This window comes from Ascaphus truei, chromosome 8, assembly GCF_040206685.1.
Source record: "Ascaphus truei isolate aAscTru1 chromosome 8, aAscTru1.hap1, whole genome shotgun sequence".
In the NCBI taxonomy this organism is placed as follows: Eukaryota; Metazoa; Chordata; class Amphibia; order Anura; family Ascaphidae; genus Ascaphus; species Ascaphus truei.
The window spans coordinates 26,898,883-26,924,692 of NC_134490.1; the positions used below are offsets into that span (position 1 = coordinate 26,898,883).

General features: G+C 42.9%; 1 protein-coding gene across 1 annotated transcript in view; it reads right to left on the bottom strand.

Annotated features, from left to right (window-relative positions):
- Window positions 1-3,162: 3,162 nt before the first annotated feature.
- Window positions 3,163-25,810, bottom strand: part of LOC142501273 (uncharacterized) — a 70,298-nt gene continuing 47,650 nt past the window's right edge. The window contains exons 3-8 of the mRNA XM_075610927.1: window positions 24,500-24,661; window positions 23,010-23,196; window positions 21,259-21,413; window positions 8,690-8,808; window positions 6,940-7,050; window positions 3,163-5,239 (exon numbers count right to left, since the gene is read on the bottom strand). Of these exons, the coding sequence (XP_075467042.1) occupies window positions 5,221-5,239; window positions 6,940-7,050; window positions 8,690-8,808; window positions 21,259-21,413; window positions 23,010-23,196; window positions 24,500-24,661 (753 nt within the window). The 3' untranslated portion in view covers window positions 3,163-5,220. The remainder of the gene's footprint in view (window positions 5,240-6,939; window positions 7,051-8,689; window positions 8,809-21,258; window positions 21,414-23,009; window positions 23,197-24,499; window positions 24,662-25,810) is intronic.

The window sequence follows — 25,810 nt, forward strand, 5'->3', positions numbered from 1 at the left end:
AATTCCAGTCTGTAGATGTCACATCCCTCACTTGGAAGGGAGAACCAATAAACACAGAGAATGGGATGAACGGGATTCTGGGAGCAGAAATAGCAACCGTAGAGATTGTCTGATAAATCAGCAATACTTACAAAGCAAGTGGTTTCTAAATCAGTAACTTAAAGCAGCAGTCCAAGCTGCTGCCCCCCTCCCTCTCCCCTTTAATATGTGCATCAATACAATCCACACAATGATAAGCAATTAGCTAAATTGCTGATCGGCTCATTCTCCTGTGATTGATCGGCGAAGATTCAGCTTGGGGGTTCACTAAATGGCTGCAGAGGAGTATTGACTCAGTATCTGTGACTTTGTAAATGGTTGCTATAGAAACAAAAAGGCGTGTTATATTATAACACAGTAAATGTCATTCAGAGTTGTTAAAAAAAATATCGTACTACAGAACTGATTTATTTAAAAAAACAAACACATGTATGATATTGCTTGGTCTGCAGCTTTAAACTAAGATTGATTTTGGCACAAATTAAGGTAGCACTTGTAATTAAATTCTCTTATGTAATGTGTATACCTAAAAGGCAGAAATGCACCTTCACGGTGCTCTAAGAATTAGCACTGTTTAGTCAATCTTGGCTTTTTGAAGAAACAGGAAAAAGTACACCGGTTTATATTAAAAAAAAACAACAAAAAAAACCAAGCGTGGGGATGAAAGGTATGCTTTCAACTTGGAGTTCTTTGGATCTATAGAAGAAGGAGTGGCTCAGTGAGTAAAGACACTGACTTTGGCACTAAGTTTGAACCTGGTTCAATTCCTGGTGTCGGCTCCTTGTGACCTTGGGCAAGTCACTTTATCTCCCTGTGCCTCAGGCACCAAAACATAGATTGTAAACTCTATGGGGCAGGGACTGTGTCTGCAAAATGTCTCTGTAACACGCTACGTAAAACTAGCAGCACTATACAAGAACATGTTATTATTATTGTTATTATTATCATTATTCTTCGTAAATACGATGTTACACCTCAAACTATAGAGGTGCTTTGCTCCGTTTGTGTCAGTGAGGGATCTGGAGATTAATTACTGGAGCATTTAGGTGAAGATTTGCTCAGCGCAGTATTATAATGGGATGTGTCAAGGTTACGCAACAGCTGAAGATTACAATATCAATGGGATGTAACTGGGGAGCACTTTATGCATCTCTCTGTAAGCATTTGATCCAAAAGAGAGCAGCGGCAAACTTAAGATACTCAATAACTTTCACATATTTGATAGAAAATACAAATTAGCACAAGAGAAAATGTCTGTATCACATCAAGGAGCAGATTTCTGTATATACCACCTCCATTCCAAATTATAACTAGTACAACACAAATATTTTACATATAGAACTTTATTAAACATTTCTTATATGAATAACTTTACATCTTGTAAAAATATAGGTCGATACACTTTATAAATATAAAAATGATGCATAAGTATCATATATGTTTGCATAATGTTATAAACGGAGTATGAGTTAATTTTATAAAAATTATATGGAATGCAATGTAAAATAGTGGAACAATAACAGTTTATAATGTTATTTAAAACACTTTCTGAGTTTAGAAGGCAGGCAAAGAGACTATTCATAGAATAGTCAAGTAAACAATCTTTTCAGCGTTAGAAATGGCTAATAAGATTTGTATTAAAAAGAATAAGAATACACGAAATGAAATGATTTTACATCTCAATTAAATCCTGCCACCAAACTCCAGATCAACAGTGTGATAATGATGGAGTCCAAGTTTTGCAAGTCTCTTAGCAACTTTGGGTAAAATGTGATAAAAGATCTGGATTATTATCACTATTGACCTGGAGTTAGTTGGCAGGTATATAAAACACATTCCACCCTAACCCCCAAGTGAGAATCCAAGCCCCATCGATTTAAATGTTGATGGAAAGCTATACCCTTTATTAAAATGTAGTCTCAAAATGTACTTCTACACAATAGCTCTGCAATGGGAAATTAAAGTTAAATTATTGTAATCTAATGGTTTTAAAAAAAGTATTGGTACTGTATCGGATTTTTTTTTTAAAAATCCACGTTTATTACATATTGGTGTTTGGATTTAGAAAGATTGAAATCATAATTGATGGTATAAAAACAGGGAGGAAGAGAAGTTTTCTCAAATAAAAAAATAAAGATTTTCTTTAAAAAAAAAAGTGGGATTGTAAATTTCTAAAAAAAAATAAAATAAAAAAATAGGGGTAATGTAGGGGTGTAAATAAAAAGTACCTTCACACTTCAACAACCGATTGTAATATCCTTATTTTCTTTGCAGCAGGCGGCCATCTTTGATTTGCCATGTTATTCATGGTAGTGGAAAACCAAAGTGCACTCAGACTAACTACTCTGGCTTCTGTTTCTTCCTGAACAGCAAATCCTGTACTTTTCCAGCTAAAACGGCAGCTTCCCTCTTAATTTCCCCAAGTAACCCTTATTCATATGACTAAAGTGACAAAAACCACTTGGGTTATCCTGGACAGTTGGAAGAAAAACTGAACGGCGTGTAAAAGGCTTTACTAAAAATTACCAAAACCGTGCACTCTTTTAAATATGGGATCATCGATCAGCCCCCTTACTTTATCTCCAATATATTGATGGCTCATACAGTATAAACCTGTTCTATTTGTGTTGGTTTTACTTACACATTTGCTGTGGCACCCAAAACATTTATCAGTAGTTACCTCTGTAACTGTTCTTCTAAAACCAGTTAGAAACCCAAATCAAATACTTAATCAGTGACCAAATTGACAATGATAAGAAGTGCTGTTGTGTGGGTTTTTATTATTGTGCCGTTCCAAAGTGCGGGGAAAGTTTCAGGCGAGGAGACGCCTGCTTGTGCAGCCAAGACAACATAGACAAACAAATTCTTCAAAGTGCAGGTCTCCTCTAGCACAGAGGCACAAAGTACATCTCTACTCACAAGTTCATAATGCAATTCTTAATTTAATGTGGCAGCCAAGAACACAGCCAAGAACAGAGGAGGAACGACGTTTCAGGTCCCATATGGACCTTTCATCAGGCCTGATGTTCCTGATGACCTTGTTCCTCCTCTGTTTTTGGCTGTCACATTAAATTAAGAATTGCATTACGAACTTGTGAGTAGAGATGTACTTTGTGCCTCTGTGCTAGAGGAGACCTGCATTTTGAAGAATTTGTTTGTTTTTTTAAATTAATGTGAACATGTGAGCATTTTTAAAATCAACGATACCATAAAATGTTTTCTTTCTTGTGTAACGCTGAGCGTTTACTCAACACTTTATATAGAAATTTTGCAGCCCATAAAGTCGCAGAACTAAAGAGCCTGAGGCATTACATTGCCACTGAGCTACCCTACATATTTTGTCTTCTCTGGGGGTGTTCCTGGCCCTTGTCTGGGGCAAGGTCTGGTAACATTGCAGCCTGGTGGACAGCCACTGATCTAAAACAGCGGTGCGCAAACTGGGAAGGCGTGGGACTTTATAAGGGGGGCGCGCGGGTGCAGAGCCCCCGCGCTTTCCCCCCAGACATGTAAATTAAATGCCGGGGGAGGCGCGCGGCCTCTGCTACTTCACTTACCTGCTCTCAGCCAGCTCTTCCCTGACGCGTCGCCATGACAACCCAGCGTCAAATGGCAAAGCGTCACGTGACGTCATACGACGCGTGGAGCCTGAGAGCAGGTAAGGAGGGAGGGCGTAGCTATGGGGGAGCAGAGACAAGGGGGGCGTGAACTTAAAAGTTTGTGCACCCCTGATCTAAAACATCAAGGGCCAGAAACAATATGGCCACCGGGGTCAAGCCTCACTCCAGCAGACATGGCAGCTTTCTATTGGTGACCCTGGTTGCCATGGTTGTAATCAGCCGCCATATTTGTATTTTCCTTTGTGTGAAAACCGGCGAACCACCAATAAGGTCTGGGGAACTCGGTTCAGGTAAGCTTAATGGGGAAAAAAATAGAGCGTAGCCTGGATTGCTGCTTTTAAGGGTGATTGACGTCTGAGAACAAAGAGGCTCTACACTCCCATTTTATACGAAGCAGTCTTGTTCTCTGCAGGAAAATATTTCATGTCCATCGAAATTAATAGAATTAAAATGTTCTCCAGTACAGCGAAGGCTTTTTAGATGAGGGCCTAAAGTGAACCAGGTACTGCAGCACGTGTAATAATAGGCTACGTGTAGCTGATCGAGATCTTTTGGGGGGGGGGGGAAAGATTCAAAAAGTATTCTTAAATATATATTTTAACGATCTCTATCTAATGTTTTTTTGGTTATAAGACCGTTTGTTAGGCCTCAAAGCCACAGGAAAATAGCTCTTCTGATTTTGTTCTTTGTTTTCAAAGTAATTATGAAGTCATCATTGCTCAGACAGATAAAGGTTGAAATCAGTGTTTCGGAGAAATGCAAATTCATTTTTCACACGATGGCACAATTACTTTAAAGCACCAATACCTTTTAAAGACCCCTCCAAAAAGTCCCTTCTAAGTGGGAAGCAGGGGGTCTCCACAGCTGAAATCAACACTGCTTCCCGCCTAATCAAGAAGAACACAGATCCCCAAGAGGTAAAGTTTTTTTTTAAGACTAATTCAATCTTTCTAAGGCAGCCAATTACATTAAACTGATTATTTGTGTTTTTTATTTCTTGACCGACTGTACTACAATGGGCAGCTATTCCAGGGCAAATATTGCACTAAAGATATTAAAGAGAAAAATCATATTGTTTCCAATAGAGATTTTTTTCATGACACATCAAGTTTACCCCCCCCCCCCCCCCCCGCAGGCCCTGTAGTGTTGGAACAAGAGTGCTGTTGTACGTTTCATTGTGTGCAGCTCCTATCATTTACATGTCTATTTTTAAACTGGTTAAGTATTCCGGACTTAAGTATTTCAACAATATTAATAAAAAAAAGTTATAGCAATAAATAGCACGGTCTGCTCACAGCCGTATATAAAACCTTTAGGGATTTTTTTTCACAGAATAAATACCACGGTTAGATTCACAGATAATATTTCATACACTTCAGATGCTCATTTCCTCATGTCAAATATTTACTTGTCCACTCTTTAAAAAAGAGCGGCTTTAGACGTTCCCAGCGGTCATTTCCTACACTTTGCCGTCAAAACATACTTAAACATCCCATTTACGTTGTCGCTGTTCCCAGACTTCCATTTCCATTGTCATCTTCTTGCCATTATCCAACGGCAAATGTCACACATCCTCTTCCTTTCTGAAAATAAAACGCAGCAAACACTGACATTAGAAAACATTCGACTCAATCGGTGTACCCCGGAAGCCTTTGCCCCCCACTAGGCCGGCTCATTTGTTTTGCGCATAACGTGCCTTTTGATTATTACTTTAAATGGGAGATGGGGGTTTCTTTGATACTTCTGGTGCATTTCACCAGAAATGCGCCAGACTGGCCTCGGTTTTAGGAGAGTATCAGATGCTGTATAGGGACATTAAAAGCACTGTTTTTATTTGAAAAATCCGATGCTTCGCTCAGGAGATATAAGCATTTAAAATATGAAAGGAGCAATCCATGTAATATCCTACATGTGTTTTTAATAAATCAGTTCTGAAGTTGTAGATAATACTTACTGCATTTTATTTACATTTTTTATTACTCAACTGTTAATGCCATTTTTTATGAGTTTTAATATACTGAGCATCCTTTGGTTTCTGTAGCAGGCTTTAGCCCACCTCCCCAGCAGTGCAAGATCTTTTCAACACTTTCCTGTTTGTGATCATTTGTTGCCAATATTCCCAGCAGTTTGAGTTGCAAACTGCAACAGTAGATAATGTTACCTTAGTAATATAAGGATACAGTGTAGCTGCTGAGTTACATCTATAAACTTCTGGGGGAAAGCAGCTTTAAGTATTTTTTCTTTACCTGAACCAGGGGGTCCCCCAAAGCTAAACCATGGCATTTACAGCTCCAGGGACCTCCCAGACAGCTGACATTATTATTTGTTTTACTTTTGCCAGTACTTACAAGGAAAAACAAAGTTGCCTGCGGCGTCACCCAATCTGAAGCGGTAATGTCATCTCACAATAATGTCTACCGCAATAGCAGCTTAAAGTTACGCTGCCCAAAAGAAAGCCGTTACTTCATCCCTTGCGGCTTTCTAATGGCCCGTGTGACCAGGGTTTTTAAACCTGCAGAGCTGCTACTGGCACACCGTACGGAGGTAAGTATCTCAGGGGGCAGGGGGACCCCTGAGCTAAAATGAATGGGGTTCAGTTTTGGAGACTCTGCTTCTCACCTATTAAAAAAAACCACATGTTCTGCTCCCTTAAAGCTGCAGTCCATGCCAGTTTTCTATTGATGTATTTTTCCCTTTAATATGTGCATCAATACAATCCACACAACAATAAGTAATTAGCTACATTGCCGATCGATCGGTGAAGATTTGGCTCTGGGGTTCACTAAACGGCTGCACAGGAGTATTGACTCAGTATCTGTGACTTTGTAAACCGTCGCTATAGAAACAAAAAAGGCTGGTTACATTATAATACATTAAAAATGTAATTCAGAGTTGTTTAAAAAAAAATGATACAAGTATTTTCTCATAGTACAGAACTGATTTACTAAAAAAAATAAAAAAAAACACATGTAGGATGTTGCTTGGTCTGCAGCTTTAAGTAATTTACCCCTTTGATATAAAATCTTGTGTGCTCCAAATGAATGTTCTTCGCTGACTGCATGGAACTCCAGTTTGGAACGGCGTCTGCTCTGCTAATATCTGTTACATGCAGAATGCCGGGACACACCTGTGTATTTACTTTAACCATCTGACATCATGACGTAAGTAAAGGCAATTGGTGTTTCCGAATGACACGACAGGAAATGTACACATTTTTAACTGTGCAACATCATGTAAATCACAAACGCCATCTTTAGTCTCTGAACAAATAAGCAGCATTTACCTGTTTAAAAGATATACGCTGGACCAGGCATTTTCTCGCTTCGCATTTTGTCCCAGTACAATCATTGAATTCCTTTCTTTTCTCTGTATGTCCCTGGAAACAATATCGGGCCTAGAGACATAAAAACTAATATTGAACATAATGATACTGTGATTAATAACCCTCATATCATAACGAGGGCCTTAGCACAACTAATAGGTATCTAATAATTCATATTCTAATTGTTATGTATTCCACGCTAGCTAATTAAGCATGGGAGGAGCGGCCATGACGGGGGGAGAGGCGCGGGCCTGACGCCTGCGCAGCACCAAGCACAGCACACTTCTATTGGGCCACACGATCTGCCCTGCCATTGGCTGCCCGCACACCACGTGTCTTCCTTGCCAGCAGACGCATCATCGTGCTTTGCGTGCCCACATGGCCACTGGGGCCTGCCCCATAGAGGGCTGTTCTGTGGTGTGTGGCGCGCGCACCACAGCGGCCTCTGGGGACCTGGTCTAAGTGAGGGAAGTGACATCATAAAACTGTAATTAAAGGTTATTCTATCTGCCATGTTGTTCTATCCCAGACAATTAGGGTATTTATCTTGGTTACAAACGTACAAGGATATTTAGGAAGGGCCTTTAAGAATGTGAAGTGATTTCATTTAAAAAAAAGTAACCAAAGCAATTGTCTTTAAGTAGAGGGTACTCCATGTTTCACATAAATAATAGGGTATGTTTGGTGATTCATTGTAAGGTGATTCAACGGTCTGGGGTCAAAGAACATTCTGGATTATTTTCTTCTTCATAAAAGCATGTTGAAACAAAGTTAAAGGAAATGCAGTTGACATATTTTAAGTTGTGTGTTCTTTAGCTCAACACAATGGAAGGAAGTTCACCCTTTGCAAAGCTTTTTTTTTTCTATTCCAGGTGTAAAGTTAACCTTAGGAATTCTGTTTAGAACAAAATGCTTATTTTTTGGGACTTTTTCTTCTATAAAAAATATATTCAAAGGATGTCACACTGCACCACGAATATTTCCTCACAACTAATAAAGTAATTACAATCTGATGTAAAGAAATGCAAAATGTGAATAAACGGTTCTGAAAAAATATAGATTAAAAATGTTTTTTTTTTTTTTTTTTTTTTTTAAAGATGCTAATGTTTGAAACAACATTACGTGGTAGAAGTCCACGTAGAGTTCTAAAAATACCAAATTTTATCATTCAGACTGTACCTTCTACAAACATATTTTATAACGCACCCTCGTATTCCCTTCGGTGCCAGAAGTATTGCAAATATCAAAGTCTCTGTTGGATAGAATGATCACCGGATATACTGTATCACAGAAGAAAAAGCCTTAGTTCCCTTACAACCTCTGGAAAACCAAACAGTCTGCGCATGGACTAAAATAGAAATCATTTGCTATTGCTGGCAGAGGATTTGAAGGAAAATAAATATTTTACACCCTGAAGCAGACATCCCCAAAAATTTTTTTTTAAATAAGCACCTGCTCATTTGCATGTCATTACCCAGAATCCCTGGCTGGAGTGGAAGCACTGTATGCAAAGAGATAATGGTGAAAAACAGGGTTGCAGACCCGCCTGAGACGTGTGAATGTGCTCGGAGATTTTAATTTACATATAAAATAATAAAAATACTTTTAATTCACTTCTGTCTCCGAACTATTTGCATTTAATTAATCTTGGCTAAGAGAATGGGGACTGTTTTTTTTTTTTTTAATAACAAAAAAGATTGTTCTCAATTACCTGTATAACTGAGGGCACGACCTCTTCAGTGCTGCTGATGATAATCCCAATTTGTTGGGATTTTTTATTTTGGTTTTCTTCAGCAGGTCCCTGACACGTCCCCACGGATGCATGTCAAGCTAAACAGAACAAAAGGACAGGTTTTATTTAACCGCGCACATAGTAAAGGGACATCGCATCCATTTTATGCAAGTAACATGTTATTCCAAAGACACCGTGGGCTCCATTCACCCGCCACAATCGGTGTTTAGCACGCAGTAACATTTCTATAGTTTATTATTTATTTAACTTTTTAGTCTACAATAGCATTCGGCGACCCACGTTTTTCCGGGCCGCACAGAGGATATTCAGCATAAGAATTTATTCAGAGCTGAAAAGCAAACACTGGGATTAGGTACGGTTGCGAAATAATGCAAGAATGTCTAATCTTGTAATATGTCAAATCCAAGTCAACACACTTCTAATGCCATCTGCCCTGGACTGGCACCAGATCACTGCTGTCCGACGGGTTCACTTTTTAAATGGTGGGTTTTAGTGGCCATTTAGGGGGGGGGGGTCTGTTACCCTGGAATATACTGTTGTACAACTGGCTACACTCCAAATAAAATACATGTTCGTATGCAAGGTAATATCTATGAGTGTAAAAGAAAGTGTAAATATTAATAAAATAACCAAGTTAAAGTAGCAGTCCCCCCTTGCAAATGTAATTATTTGTCACCAACAAATACCTGTGAAATAAACATTTAACATTTTTGTTAGTTTGTGCAGAGAAAAATCTAGAAGTATGTGACCAATAGAAAATCACAGCGTCATCAACCCGATGACATTGCAGCTTTCTATTGGCCCACCTGAATGAGGCTGAACCCTGGTGGCCATTTTGTTAGATTTAGATTCTACTTTTGCAGCACGTGGCAGGCCCCCAGTGCTAGGAGCATTGTGGTTGCAGAACTTGTCAGCTGCTTCAAACCAGACCACATAATGGACTACGTGTCTTCTACTGTGAGCCGTCATGGTCTGTGTTCTGCATCTCTCTGCTGTCCAGGGCGTTTCAGAAACAGCCGGAGGGAGCATGATTTCAATGGGTTTTTGCATGGAGACTGAATGCCTTTAATGTTGTTGTATCACCAATGTAGACATCTATACCGTTAGAACATCTAGTTACTGATGTTGCTGGCCCCCTGTGGCAATGAAGGGTTAGTGAGCAGTGGTTCCCAAATTACTCTGATACCGGGAACAAGCAAACACTACCGGAGTAGATTTGCTGTAATGTCACTGCCTATGCAGCAGAAGAACTCTGTTAAGAGTCCTAGGGGGTTATTCATTAAACTGTGATCGTGTCGATTGGGGCACAATCTCATGGGAACTCCCATTAATGGAAGTCTCTGATCGTGTGATAGTACCCCGATCGGCACTATCACAATTTAATGAATAACCTCCTTAGTTAACCTATGACATTCAGCAAGTCACTTTAACTCGCTGTGCCCTCCGAATGTAAGCTATTCAGAGCAGGGACTCATCATGTCTGCCATATCCTATATACAGTGGCAAGGAAACGGTTGTGAGACAAAATGATGATTACGGAAATTCTATGGTTTTTCCATGATTACCTTCTTGAATCAAAACCATTTTTTTCTTAAATATCCAATAGGGTTTATATTAACCACTTCTGTGTCTTTTGAAACAACGATTTATGAATTAGACAAACAATGAGTAATTAAGGATCAGGGTATGTGCAAAAAGTAAGTTAAACCCCCGGTTTTATCAGCTAAATTAAAGAGGATAATTAGAATCAGAGGTTAAAATAATTAGGTATATCTTCAGGGGCAGGGCTCGACAAATGCACTCGCCCGTGGCGAGTTGATTTTAGCAGCTGGCGAGGCGGTAGAAGAGGAGGACTGAAAGCCACGGAAGCGGACTGGCTCCGGAGGAAGACAGCTGGCAGTGGTAGAAGAGGACCGAGGACCAACATGTCAGTGGAGCAGGGCAGCAGAGGCGTTTGGCAGCGGGTGGTGGAAGCAGTAGGAGAAGAGCATTGACACCATGTGAGCGGAGTAGGAGGACGGTCAGGGAGGAGCTACACTGTAGCAACGGCAGACACCGGAAGTCAGTAAAGACTTCTAGGTCGGAGCGCTTGGGCGCGCTCCTACCTGGCTGTTCTCCAGTGCTGGAGGAAATTCAAGACCACAATCACTACCAAAAGCGGTCGTCCTACCAAAATCTCTCCAAGAGCAAACAAGCAAATCATCCAGGAAGTCACAAAGGACCCCAGAGTAACATCCAAGGATCTGAAAGCCACTCTCACCTTGGCTAATGTGAGTGTTTATGACTCAACTATAAGAAAAAGACTGAAAAAGAATGGTGTTCATGGAAGGATAGCAAGGAGGAAACCATTGCTCTCTAAAAAGAACATTGCTGCCCATCCGAAGTTTGCCAAAGAACACATAGATGATCCACAAGACTTCTGGAACAATGTTATCTGGACAGGCGAGTCAAAAGGTAGAACTTTTTGACAACAATGAGAAACGTTATGTTTGGCGAAAACCAAGCCCTGCGTTCGAACAGAAGAACCTCATTTCAACCATCAAGCATGGTGGTGGGTGTGATGGTTTGGGGCTGCTTTGCTGCCTCAGGACCTGGACGGCTTGCCAGCATTGACACAGCCATGAATTCTGCATTTTATCAGAAGATTCTAGAGAAGAAGGTCATCCATCGGGGAACTGAACCCGAAATGAAAGTGGGTCATGCAGCAAGACAATGATCCTAAACATATAAGCAGATCTAAAAAAAGAATGGCTGCAGATGAAGACATTTTGCATTCTAGAATGACCAAGTCAAAGTCCGGACCTAAACCCCATCAAAATGTTGTAACAGAACCTGAAGCTAGCTGTCCATGCAAGGAAGCCCTCAAATGTCATTGATTTGAAGCTGTTCTGTAAGGAGGAATGGACCAAAATTCCTCAAAACCGATGTAAGAGACTGACCAGCAGTTACAGGAAAAGCTTAGTTGAAATTATCGCAGCTCAAAAGGGTCACACATGGATATTGAATGTGGAATCATTTGTGGATAAATAAATGCGGAAAAAGTATCATATTTTTGTGTCATTTGTTTGATCAGGTTATCTTTATTTATTAGGACTTAGAATAAGATCTAATAACATTTTAGGTTTGAAAAATGGAAAATAAGTGAAAATCCTAAGGGGTTCACAAACGTTTTCTCGCCGCTGTTTATGGCTGCATACATTACAAGAAACACCAATACATTATTATTATTATGAATAATAATAATAATAATAATAATAATAAATTTATTTCAGCATTCGGAGCAATTCTAAATGCAGACAGAAAACGTTACCTGAATACAGGCACCCACATGAATCAGAGAGATCAATGAAAAACACCCGTCGAGAAATGCTATTTCAAAGTTTATTTTCCCAGCTGTAAGTTTTACATTTAGGAGCAGAGTCCAAACTCCAGATGTGATTATATCTTGGTCAGATCACTATTACAGACATTATTCCCTTAGCCAATTTACATTAACTTCATCAAATACTCACATGCTCTTTCTGCTCGAATATAAAATTTTGCTGACACAATTAGTTGTATCCTGAAGCTTTGAGGCCCCTATTCAATATAGTGTGAAGACCTCTTCCCCATGCTGGAGAAAAGGTCATCCAAATGAATGGGATTAAAGTCATCTCTGGCACAGGGTAGATGTTTTCACAGCAAAATAAACATGTGCCCTTCAGTAGGAGTTTCCCGACCTGTTAGTTTATTAAATAACCCCTTTAGAATCACATTTTTGGTGGCTAATTCCATATAACATCAGAATCCCAGAACTGGCATTAGGGTTTGAATAATCTTCTCCCATTCCTACTGTATTTCAGGGGCCTTAGACTTAAACCATGTTGATAAGATTCTGGGAAATAGTGCAAAATGTGGCCCCCCAAAAAACTGCACTAAGGACAATACCTACCCAATGAATTTCATGTTTTCTTCCATCTATCTGATCAATTTGCACCAGTTTTGTCCCATTTCCAGCCTTTAATAGCTCTCATTAAACATGATCCCAAATGAATATCCATTGCTGGTAACAACCAATAAATAACGGGCAACAGTATTGTAAAACATGCAAAGCATTAAAGCATAGAGTACATTACCATCTAAAGCAGCAATCCCCCCACCAAATGATTTTTGTCTAGTGGTACTTGGACTAAGGGGGTTGTGTTGTGTGTGTGTGTGTGTGGGGAGGGGGGGGGGGCAGTGGGTCTTATATGTCTCTCTGAGCTGATCTGTGGTGTCCCGGATTCTCGAGTGGCAAGTTTGAAATATTTTTAGTTGCTTTGAGAAAACTACAAAAACAACTATGAACATGGCCACCCATAGAAAGCTGCAATGTCATCTCACAATGATGTTGTGGCTTCCTATTGGCTGCAGGGGTGAGCCCTGACTCCATGGCCATTTTGTGTCTAACACACCATTATCACCCAGCACACAGCACTTCCACTGCAACAAGGGATTCTGGGAAATGACATGCAAATGAGCACCCACTGCGTATATCAAATAAAAAGATCACTTGTGAGCACATTCACATGTCTTAGGCAGGTCTGCAACCCTGCCTTTCACCATTATACCCAGCATACAGTGATTCCACTGCAGCAAGGGATTCTGGGAAATGACATGCAAATGAGCACACCGTGTCACCTGTTGTCTGTAAATCCATTGTTACATGAAGCCCATATGGTGGAGGTTTCTTGTTGTCTTTTTCACCCACCATAACTTAAAACGTGATGATATATATATATATATGGGCTCCATGTGAATGGATATTCCAGGCAAAAGGTGACACATTGTGTGCTCATTTGCATGTCATCTCCCAGAATCCCTTGCTGCAGTGGGAGCACTGTATGCGAGGTGATAATGGTTGAAAGGCAGGGTTGCAGACCTGTCTAAGACATGTGAATGTGCTCACAAGTGATATTCTTTATATATATATATATATCTACTATATATTTCTGAAAGCACTGTATGTCTGCGTCCCTAGCGGCAATCTCATTGGTCCCTTGGCCCGCCCGCCCCCGCACACCTCTCATTGGGCGCACACATACTCACACCACCCCCTTGGCCCGCCCCCACACCTCTCATTGGCCTGAGGCGGAGTGACGGGCCAAAGGTCCAAAAAAAAAAAAAAACACACACACCTCTGTCCTCTCCCCCCCCCTAACACACTCACCTCCCTCCCGCTCCACTCCCTCCCCGGCGGGGGACACACGCCCACCTAAGACGCGCCCGGAAGCTGCTCCACTCCCTCCCGCTCCACTCCCGCACTCACCTCCCGCTCCCTCCCGCACTCACCTCCCTCCCGCTCCACTCCCGCACTCACCTCCCTCCCGCTCCACTCCCGCACTCACCTCCCTCCCGCTCCACACCACTCCCTCCCGCTACACACCACTCCCTCCCGCTCCACTCCCGCACTCACCTCCCGCTCCCTCCTGCTCCACTCCCTCCCGATCCACTCCCGCACTCACCTCCCGCTCCACTCACCTCCCTCCCACTACACACAACTCCCTCCCGCTACACACCACTCCCTCCCGCTCCACTCCCGCACTCACCTCCCTCCCACTCCACTCCCTCCCGCTCCACTCACCTCCCTCCCGCTACACACCACTCCCTCCCGCTACACACCACTCCCTCCCGCTACACACCACTCCCTCCCGCTCCATTCCCTCCCCGGCGGGGGAACAGGCAGGCTGCCACATGGCGCGTAAGATGGCGGATTGCTCCATGCTCCATTCCCTCCCGCTCCACTCCCTCCCGCTCCATTCCCCCGCGCTCCATTCACCTCCCTCCCGCTCCACTCACCTCCCTCCCGCTCCACTCCCTCCCCGGCGGGGGAAAAGGCTGCCACGCGGCGCGTAAGATGGCGGACCCCCTTCCTCCCTCTCGGCGCTGAGTGAGAAGATGGCGGCGGCCGGAAGTACAGGTAGGTGTCGCGTGTGTCGCTCCCCCACCTCCCCCCCACCTGCGGCGACCCCCCACCTCCCCCCCACCTGCAGCGCCACACGGAACTGAGAAAGGGCGCATCACGGGACTGAGACGTGTGTGTGTGTGACTTTGTGTGTGTGTGTGTGTCACTGTGTATGTGCGACACTGCCCCCCCTCCTGTCCACTGTCCCCCCTCCTGTCCACTGCCCCCCCTCCTGTCCACTGTCCCCCCCTCCTGTCCACTGTCCCCCCCTCCTGTCCACTGCCCCCCCCTCCTGTCCACTGCCCCCCCCTCTCCTGTCCACTGCCCCCCCTCTCCTGTCCACTGCCCCCCCTCCTGTCCACTGCCCCCCCATCCTGTCCACTGCCCCCCCCTCCTGTCCACTGCCCCCCCCCTCCTGTCCACTGCCCCCCCCCCTCCTGTCCACTGCCCCCCCCTCCTGTCCACTGCCATCCCCCCTCTATGGCTCAACATCCCCGAGGAGCAGGAGGAGGGCGGCAGGGAGTTAATACCTCCTTTGTGCCACCGGGAGTCGGCAGAGGCCACAAGGGGGGACAGAACCAGTGGCAGCCCAAGGAGCGCGCCATGCTGCCAGGTGAGGAAATGCAGGGGGAGGAATCCATGCCTTTGACGCCCCCCCCCCTGCATTTGATGCCCCCCCCCCTGCCTTTGACGCCCCCCCCGCCTTTGATGCCCCCGACCGCCTTTGACGCCCCCCCCCTGCCTTTGACGACCCTCCCCCTGCTTTTGACGACCCTGCCTTTGACGCGCCCCCCCCCCTGCCTTTGACGCCCCCTGCCTTATACAGACATACACACAACTCTCCTCCTCCCCATCACACTCCCCTCCCCGGCGCTCACTCCCCCTGCCTTTCACGCCCCGCCTCCGGCCAACGCCGAGTATACACACACACACACACACACTGACTGACACACGTACTGACGCACGCACACAACCCCTGGCAGCCACACGCACACATCCCCTGACAGCCACATGCACACACACCCTGACGCACGCACACACACTGACTGACACACACACTTACTGACACACGCACGCACACACGCACACTAACTGACACGCACACACACACACACACTCACTGACACACACTGACTGACGCGCACACACACACACACACACACACTGACTGACGCGCACACTGACTGACACACACACTGACTGACACACACATTGACTGACACACACACTGACTGACACACACACTGACTGACTGACACACACACACACACACACACACACTGACTGACACACACACACACACACACTGACACACACACACTGACACACACACACACACACACACACACTGACTGACACACACACATACTGACTCACACACACACACTGACTCACACACACACACTGACTCACACACACACACTGACTCACACACACACTGACTGACTGACACACACACTGACTGACACACACACTGACTGACGCGCGCGCACACACTAACTGACTGACACACACACTGACTGACACACACACACTGACTGCGCACACACACACCGACTGACACACACACACCGACTGACACGCGCGCACACACCCCCACACACACTGACTGACGCACGCACGCACACACACTGACTGACGCACGCACACACACACACTGACTGAGGCACACACGCACACACTGACTGTGTGTGCGTCAGTCACTCAGTCTGTGTGTGTTTGTGTTTCTGCGTCAGACTCACTGACGCGCGCGCGCACACACACTGCATGAAGCTGTAAAGGAGGGAGGGGGGAGACTGGATTGATGTGAATGGGGAACAAACAGAGAGAGGGGGGAAGAGAGAGAGAGGAGCGGGAACATTACATCCCGGGCAACGCCGGGTCTCTCAGCTAGTATATATATATTTGCACAAGAGGATTGCTATAAATATATATTTAATGTATATACTGTATGAATGCGTGTATTGCTGTTACAATGGTAATGAGCTGCCACCTGGAATAGATAACATTAATATACAAGGAGTAAAGACAATGGAACAATCAACTAGGCATGGGCAGGATATTGCCCGCCTTAACCTTCTGTGACAAATGTAGCCTGTATACCCCACACCCTGTTGTAAACAAGTCTTTTTTGTTCCTCTCCCAGAACATCAACCACCACCTGTGTTTTGTAATTAAAAGTAAACCCCCAGGGATAAATAGATGCACATTCCTATCAGAGATCACTCCTGGGAAAAACTCTGACCTGTCAACCAAAATATTACAGTATAAAATAGATTAGGCACATCAATAGGAATTCTAAGCCATCCAATTAGGACAATTAATATTAGGGGACACACACTTTAGTTAGCTCGGATATATTTTCACAACCAATCAGAAAGCTCCTACAAGTTGTGAAATGGGCAGAAAAACACATGTCAGTAGGGCAAAGTCAGTCAGAGGGGAGAGAGAGGAAAAAGGAGTAACATAAGGGAACAGACAGTCCTGGAGGAATTCCAATATACCTCACTTCAGGTCATTATGATCATGAATTTTGTGCATTTATAAAAACACAGATATTTACATAAAAATTTACATCAATGCATTTTTTCGTTAGGATGAATTTGATCGTTTTGTTTTATTAGGCCTGTAATAAGTACTGCGACCGACAGCGGAGGTCGGGGAGGGTGCGGGAAGGACTGCGGGCGGGAGCTGAGGTTCCGTAGGCGCTGGGAAGGTTGCAATGGCGTTACTGGTGGCTCCCTTTGAAGGGTGACGCCATCTTAGAGGCCATTGCGCATGCGCGAGACAGTGCACAAATGGCGGCCAATAGGAAGAGGCTCCGAGCAGGGACTACATAGCCCATGTGCATCGGGGACAAAGTCACATAGCGCGTATCAGCCAATAGGGCTCCTGGATCCTCCTGCACTGCAGATAAGATAATTTTTGCGCGCTGCAATCCATGCCAGTCGGAGCTGGGACAAGGACAGGGTAAGAGGTGGCCATGTCTGTGTCTGTGGTACCTGCACTAGGCCAGAGACCCCCTTGTTAGGTCCCAGATAGGCCCCGACTCCCAAATAGCTTGTGGCTGCTATAGGGACTTGCCCCTCAGATAGGGACAATGCTCTGCTTAGCAACATTAGTGTCAGGGACACAGTGAGACGCCGCACGGTGACTGCAGCCTGTGGTCCAGAACCGGACCACCCTCTATGGAAAGAGACATTGTATGGTGGTATTCTCCAAGTGGGACCCACCCAACGTAGAGGCGGAGGCTTCGCGGAGGACCATCTTGAATCCATGGATCCCATCTACAGCATCTGCACGCCCAGGTGGGGACACACCCAGCAGGTACCTAACTCTGCAAGTGCACCATCAAACACTATAGTGGGCAGCGCTGTACCCCACATTGGGTGGGGCATTGACTTTGTGGACATCGGGTTGGTTGGGTGCCCATGGGCCCCTAGGTACTGTGGGGACGGTGACTCCAGTGGAAGGTACGGCCGTGCATGGCCTGGTGGGTGGGCTGTATATTATAATCCTTTGCACATAGTAAAACTGTTTCGTTATACCACGTGTGTATTTCTTATGTGTCCTCGAAGGGGTCATTCTACACAATAGAATCCCGTACAGGTGGAGGCGCTACTGAGCATCACTCAGGTGCACTCCAGGTTCCCAGCAGCGGAGGCTCAGATCTCCTGGGCACCAGCAGGTATTGCACCGCATTCACACAACGTAGCCACACATCTCCCAGGGGGTGGGGGAAAGTGCGCTACACATGTGTAAATGTGTGTTCAGTATTAGGTATACATATTTACACATCTAGTTCCTTGGGTAATAGTTTTGCTAGTATTATTTTGTTAATTCTTCTAAACCAGAGATACTTACATATATGGATACGTGATAAATGCATGTATACTTCTATTTCTGGATAAGGCTAAACATTATCGGTAACACACACATATATATATTTCCTTAATTCTAAGACGCACCATTGATTTAATAACAGCCTTTCGGGGAAAAAGAGAAACACTACATTAAATGTCCAGAAAAAATGACAACTTAAATGAAGGCACCTTCAGCCTGTCATATGGCAACTGCAACCTCATGCCCTGCACTAGAGGCGGCACGCCAGGGTTGGCAGCATCGCGATCTAAAAACGTCATTGCACAACATAGGAGATCACGTGATCCTCAGTTGACTCACATTAGCGGCCATATTGGTACAGGAACCATTCAGTTACAAATACCCATTTTTCAATGTTTGCCAGCACGTATAAAGCTGCTATTCCAGATTGGGGGAGGAGGAGAAGGGATATGTCTTCACCTCTTATGGAAGGAAACTTATTAGGGGCTTTATAATAATATAACATTTTTACATATACTTCAGTTCAAATGACCAACTACGTCACAACTTATTCCTCTTCCTAGTAACTGGCAAGTTTCTTTTGACATTGATTGTAAAACGCATCCCGATTCCAGAAACGTAAAAATGTAAAAAAAAGTGCGGCTTAGAATCAAGAAAATACAGTGTGTGTGTATATATATATATATATATATATATATATATATATATATATATATATATATATATATATACACACACACACACACACACACACACACACACACACACACACACACACACACACACACACACATATATATATATATATATACACACACACATATATATATATATATATACACACACACATATATATATATATATATACAGTGGTTGACAAATCACCAAAAAATCTACTCGCCACACAAAAAAATCTACTCGCCACCCAGTACCAAACGTGTGCTGCTTGGGCCAATATTTACTCGCCCGGGGGTTAAATCCACTCGCCCGGGGCGAGCAAATGTATAGGTTTGTCGAACACTGTATATATATATATACATACATACATAAATACATACATACACATATATATCTCATGCTGAGCAGTAATTCCTGTTAAGTGGGCAGGTCTGCCAGTAGTCATCATGGAGGGTTGCCCTCAAACCCTGTGATGTGTCATATGTAGCAAAGGAAGTGACAGCATGCTTTGTGTCCACTGTTAGTGACACAGAGGTGGGTATTTCTGGAGCCTATATATTGCACAGCACTCCCAAAAGTTAGTGTCTAAGGTTCTAGTGGTTCAACCTGAGCGGTTCAGAGTTGGAGTTCAAGGTGTTCATCCTAAGGTCTGCAGCAGTTCAAGTCTGTCTGTCAGAGTGGCAAAGGGACAATCTATTACACACTGTGTCCAGGGCTCTGGCACAGCTGGGGGTCTCCCTTAGGGGAGAGGTGGAAAGACCACTTGATTAAAGAGTCAGGAGGAATCTTCTGAATGGAGTGCCACTACAAGATGTGTGGCTAAGTGTTGGGCGCTGTGATGGGCAGTCTGCCACAAGACATGCTAATAAAGATGCCCATAAAAAGACCCTTCTTGCCTGTGAGTGGAGTTACTCAGGGAGAAGGTGCACCCAGGAGTTCCCATTCAGAAACTCCTCCCTGCCATCGTGGGGATCTGGATGGGATGGAGGCGCTGTACCAAATGTGAGTAGGACTCAGCACACTACCTCAGACACCTGTCATGGTGGAATCCCAAATACCAACAAGCGGGAGACTCAGGAGTCCTGTGAGCCAGCAGGTGCACCACACTACACCGACATGTAACTGGGGCAGTTTCTCACATAGGGGTCAGGATCAGAAGGGCCCTGAGGTAAACACTGTTACATACACATATATTATATATATATATATATATATATATATATAAAAATAAATAGATGATACCGTTCTGTGGCTAACGAAATGCTTTTATTTGTGCGAGCTTTCGAGATACACTGATCTCTTCTTCCGGCGATGTTACAATGAATGAAGCATGGATTACTTAAAAACAGTGTCTCTTGGAGTGTTATCTGTGCTGTTCCTTCCCCCGGTGTGGATGTGTTTTATGGCTAGAGGTGTCAAAGGGTAACTGAAGGCAAGTGAAGAAAGAGTGTGTATGTGTATCAGTGTGAATAAAAATGAATGGAGAGCCCACAGTATAAACAGTGCTCTACACAAGGTGTGTGTGGAGTGAGAGGGATATAAATGGTGTGGGTGGGTGTGGAAATGTGAGAGTTTGTAGCACAACATGCAAATGTAAATACAACTGTATGCTCATCTGCATGTCTTAGGCAGGACTGCAACCCCACCTTTCACCATTATAACCCAGCACACAGCACTTCCACTGCAGCAAGGGATTCTGGGGAATGACATGCAAATGAGCACACAGTGCCACTTTTTGCTTCAAAAACCATTTTTAACATGGTTCCCTATATATATATATATATATATATATATATATATATATATATATATATATGTTAAAAATCATTGTTTTCTTAATCTCTAGCATCTGAGGTTACCATGGTAAACTTTATTCTACACTGGGCTCCGGGAGACATCTATTTTGAATTCCCGGACACTTAACATTTCAACTGTTCATATCTCCTAAACTAACGATCAGATTAAAAAATAAAAACATCCCCTGAACGGGCACAACGAGAACTATTAAAGAATAGCACAGACTGCTTTAAAAATGTATGTAAAATGTGATTACTGACGGCTATTTAAATAGCATTCCGTTTACCTTTTTCATTTCTTGGTCCTGTTGCGGTAAAGCTTCGCTGTAATTCCTCTCACACACGGTCCTTTGCTCTCCTTCTTCATATATAATTTTATTGAACGGTTTCCTAAATCCCAAAATTGAAGGACTGTTTTTTCCATCGGTCTGTGCACTAGGTCCTACAGTGAGGAACATTTATTTTAGAAACACTTGTACAGACATTATAATGGTTGAAACATAGACATGTATAATTACACTTAGGTACCCTAATGCTATAAATAAGGGCAGAGAGATTAACCAATCGGAATGTTCCATGCAGACCCTATTACATTGTCAATAGGGTCATCTCTTTTAGGACAAAAGACAGGGGTGCCCAATGCTACAGCCAATTGACAAAACATATATGGTAATAAGTACAAAGTTCAAATACTTCAATAATAATAATAATTACTTGGTTAAACACTTTGGCCAAAGCGATATAAGCCTACATACCAAACGTCAAGGTATAACCAAAAATGCAGGTCCTACACTACATTGTGAACGCTTCCCTTTACCCCTGCATGAGGGGAAAGAACCATAGTAGGCCTGTTCTTGCAGCAAAGTGAAACGACCTCCTAAGTTAAAAAGGTGAGGAGGAGTGAGGTTTATTTGACATAAATATATATTCATGATGTGGTGGGTGTAGGAGTTTGAGCTAGCTGGGAATGTGTGTTCATCTCTTATAGGGAATGTTCTGTAATGGAGTGTTGTGATTGGCTCAAGACAGACTTCATTGGAGATTTTCAGCCGAAAACTACCTGATTGGCAGCTTCTTTGGATGTAGAATAAGTTCTTAGGTGTTTATTTAATAAATGAACGTGCGACCAGCAATTTCGACAAGGCCAACGCTATCATTTACTGTCTATCACATCTCATGCAAAGAGGCTTCAGTCAGTTACTGTACGTCTAGTTGACAATCACAAGCTTTACCAATGTTGGCCACAAATTGGCCAAAAGTCACAAAATTCGTATAAATATTCAAACCTTTTACCCATCGCTAGTAACGTCACCTGTTAAAGCTGCAGTCCCATTTTTAGTCTATTTTCTTTTTTTATAGTTATGCCTGAAGTGGAGCTGATCCGTGGTTCACCTTCCTCTTAGTTCCCAAGATATTTGAGTAAATCATTTTTTGGTACACATAAAAAAACATTTAAAATATGGTTGCTAGGTCACCAATACAAAGTAGCAACATCATCTCCCAATGACGATGCAGCATCCCATTGGCCGACGGAATGGGACTGACCCCAGTGGCTATATTGTATACATTACCATTGTCTGGTGGGGGGGGGAATACAAAAAAAAAGTGTTATCTCGGCAACTAGAGGTCGGCGAACCAGGGGACCCCACACCATTTCAGGGAGTATAAACGGTCTCACCCCTTACAAATATCAAGCAGGACACACCGCTGCTTTAAAACACATTTGTTATACTATATGTCATGTATGTTTTTATGTATAATTGTATTTAAGCCAACAGTATGAAGCGCTTTACACAATTACAGTATAAAGGTAAAGAAAGAACAATGGGGATAAGCTAAACCGGTAAATAACATAAGGCAAAGGGAGTCCCTGCCCTGAAGAGCTTACAATCGAAGTACGATGTAACAGAATAAGTTACCTGCTGTTGATTGTGACAGAATAACACTGATAACCCAGTACACAGTCTCAGAATTCTTATTGTTGCGTTGCCTTTTTACAAGGCATGGAAAAATGGAAGAAAGGTGATACGCTACCAACCTTTGTAGTTGAACTTTTCATAGTTAACCCCGGTTTCTGGGATCATCGACAGGTCAGACTGATTTCCACTCTGCACAAACATACTGTGTGGCCTGCTCCTCCTCACGTTCAAATCCGTCCGAGCCTCCTGGTACGAACTGAGCAAGACACTGGCGGCTCCACAGGAGCAGTGCTGTACAAAATACTCCTACACCCGGGGAGAGACAAGGCATGCACTGCTGTTACATCTCAGTAATGTGGAGTCAGCGCACAGGGGTGTGATGCACACATTTCTGGCATTCCAAACTTAAACTCCTTCTTAAGGAATTCATGCCGATCCCCTTCTCCATTTACTTACTGTTAATATGTATTTTCTCTGTATTTTGGGGGGGCTTAAAGAGGCAACGATTGATTATTTGACAGTTTGTTTGTGTTAACATACATGTATGAGAAGCAATTCAAGTGCGTTTGTTTTACGTATTCATTTCGTTTTTTTTAGGCTGTCTGCTTTTTTGTTTTTGTTTTTAATCTGGTGTGCATTAATCCAACTAATTTCAAATGAATGGCAGAGAGATGGAAAAAGTCAGTGCAGAATGAGCAGAGTATTGACACAATATCCTGATATGGCACATTATTTCTATAACATTATTATATAATATTTTACAATATTAACATCATTATTGTTAATATATATGACAGTCATTTCAAATTAAGTTCGTTCTTTTATTGTTATCATGTTTTTTTTTTTTTTGTCTATAGTATATATATTTTCTATTGGCAGAAAATGTATTATTATTACAAATGTATACTTAATATATTTAATCCTAAATACATTTTCTCGTCCACATAAAATCAAGGGTGTGAGACCATCACTGTTCAGTAGCTGTGTTAGCGAATACATACCTTTTTCTTCTCATTAGAAAAATAATATTGGCGTACGTTTTGTTTCACATTACAGTGCACAGCAAATAAAAATATCACTTGTGAGCACATTCACATGTCTCAGACAGGTCTGCAACCCTGCATTCCCCATTATCTCTTAACATTCAGTGCTCCCACTGCAGCCAGGGATTCTGGGAAATGACATGCAAAGGAGCACACAGTGTCACCTTTTACGTCATGTCCATTTTAAATTGGACCCCTCTAAACTTATGCCTGCCGCATTACACCGCTTTTCAGCACAGCCTGGGTTAAAGAACGGCATAGCCACTAAAACACAGTACAGAAATTTCTGCTTGGCTAAGCAACTGTTTGACAGAACTGCAGTTGTAAAAGTAACCGTTTAATGATTGACACGACTTTTCATTTTCACATTTGGACCTCATTAGTAATGTCAACAATTAATGAATTGTCTTCTCTTATGCAAACAAGTCAAGCGATCCCAAGAATTGCAACATTTCCCAGTAATGTTGTCAGTTGTTCAAGTGAAGAAAATAAGACAGTAATACGAACACTGTGGTTCTAAACCACTTAAAAACATCTCTGTTATTCTTTAAATATAGTATTGTTACCTGTCTCATTTGTTTCATTTTGTCCTCCTTCTGCAAGGCAAATACTTGTTTTTGCAGTCTGAGGTTATGTTCCTGGAGCTGTCCAATTTTTTCAATGAGCTGACATATGTGTTCCAGGTATCCTAACCCTGAACCAATTGCCTTCGATGCTCCCTGGTTTACCTACAATAAACAGTTTAGGATTAGAATATAGATGTCCAAAAATAATGCATTGGTACATTTACATTATATACAACCCTGAAGACATATTATATACCCCTGAATTACACACACACACACACACACACACACACACACACACACACACACACACACACATACACACACAAACACAATCAAAAAATAAATAGATGATACCGTTCTGTGGCTAACGAAATGCTTTTATTTGTGTGAGCTTTCGAGATACACTGATCTCTTCTTTCGGCGATGTTACAATGAATGAAGCAAGCAAAAGGTATACTTAAAAACAGTGTCCTTTGGAATGTTATCTGTGCTGGTCCTTCCCCAGTGTGGATGTGTTTTATGGCTAGAAGTGTCAAAAGGTTCCTGAAAGCAAATGATGTAAGAGTGTGTGTGTGTATCTGTGTGAATATAAATGAATGGAGAGCCCACAGTATATACAGTGCTTTACAAAAGGTGTGTGTGGAGTGACACCTCTAGCCATAAACACATCCACACCAGGGGAAGGACTAGCACAGATAACATTCCAAGAGACACTGTTTTTAAGTATACATTTTGCTTGCTTCATTCATTGTAACATCGCCGGAAGAAGAGATCAATGTATCTCGAAAGCTCGCACAAATAAAAGCATTTCGTTCGCCACAGAACGGTATCATCTATTTATTTTTTGATTATTGAAGCTCTGGTAACACGGTACTGATACACACACACACACACACACACACACACACACACACACACACACACACACACACACACACACACACACACACACACACACACACACACACACACACACACACCTGAAGAAGGTTCCCCTGGGGAACGAAATGTTGGGCATATGTGTGCATTTTGGACCCAATATACCACTTTTATGTTATTATCTCTTTAGCTGTGCCGGTATCTTGGATCTCTAGGGATCCTCACAGACTACATACACGCACACACTAGTTGAACGTACCTGGCGTTGCTCGGGAATTGTAAGAAACCAAAAAAATACTGGGATTTATAAATGGATAATTTGATTTTTTTGTTTCTTAATGTGAAATCCCCTGCCAAAACAACAACAACTCCACCCATAATGGTTGCATTGCCTCTGAGGTCCTGAAGTGTTCGATGGAGAACCTCTAA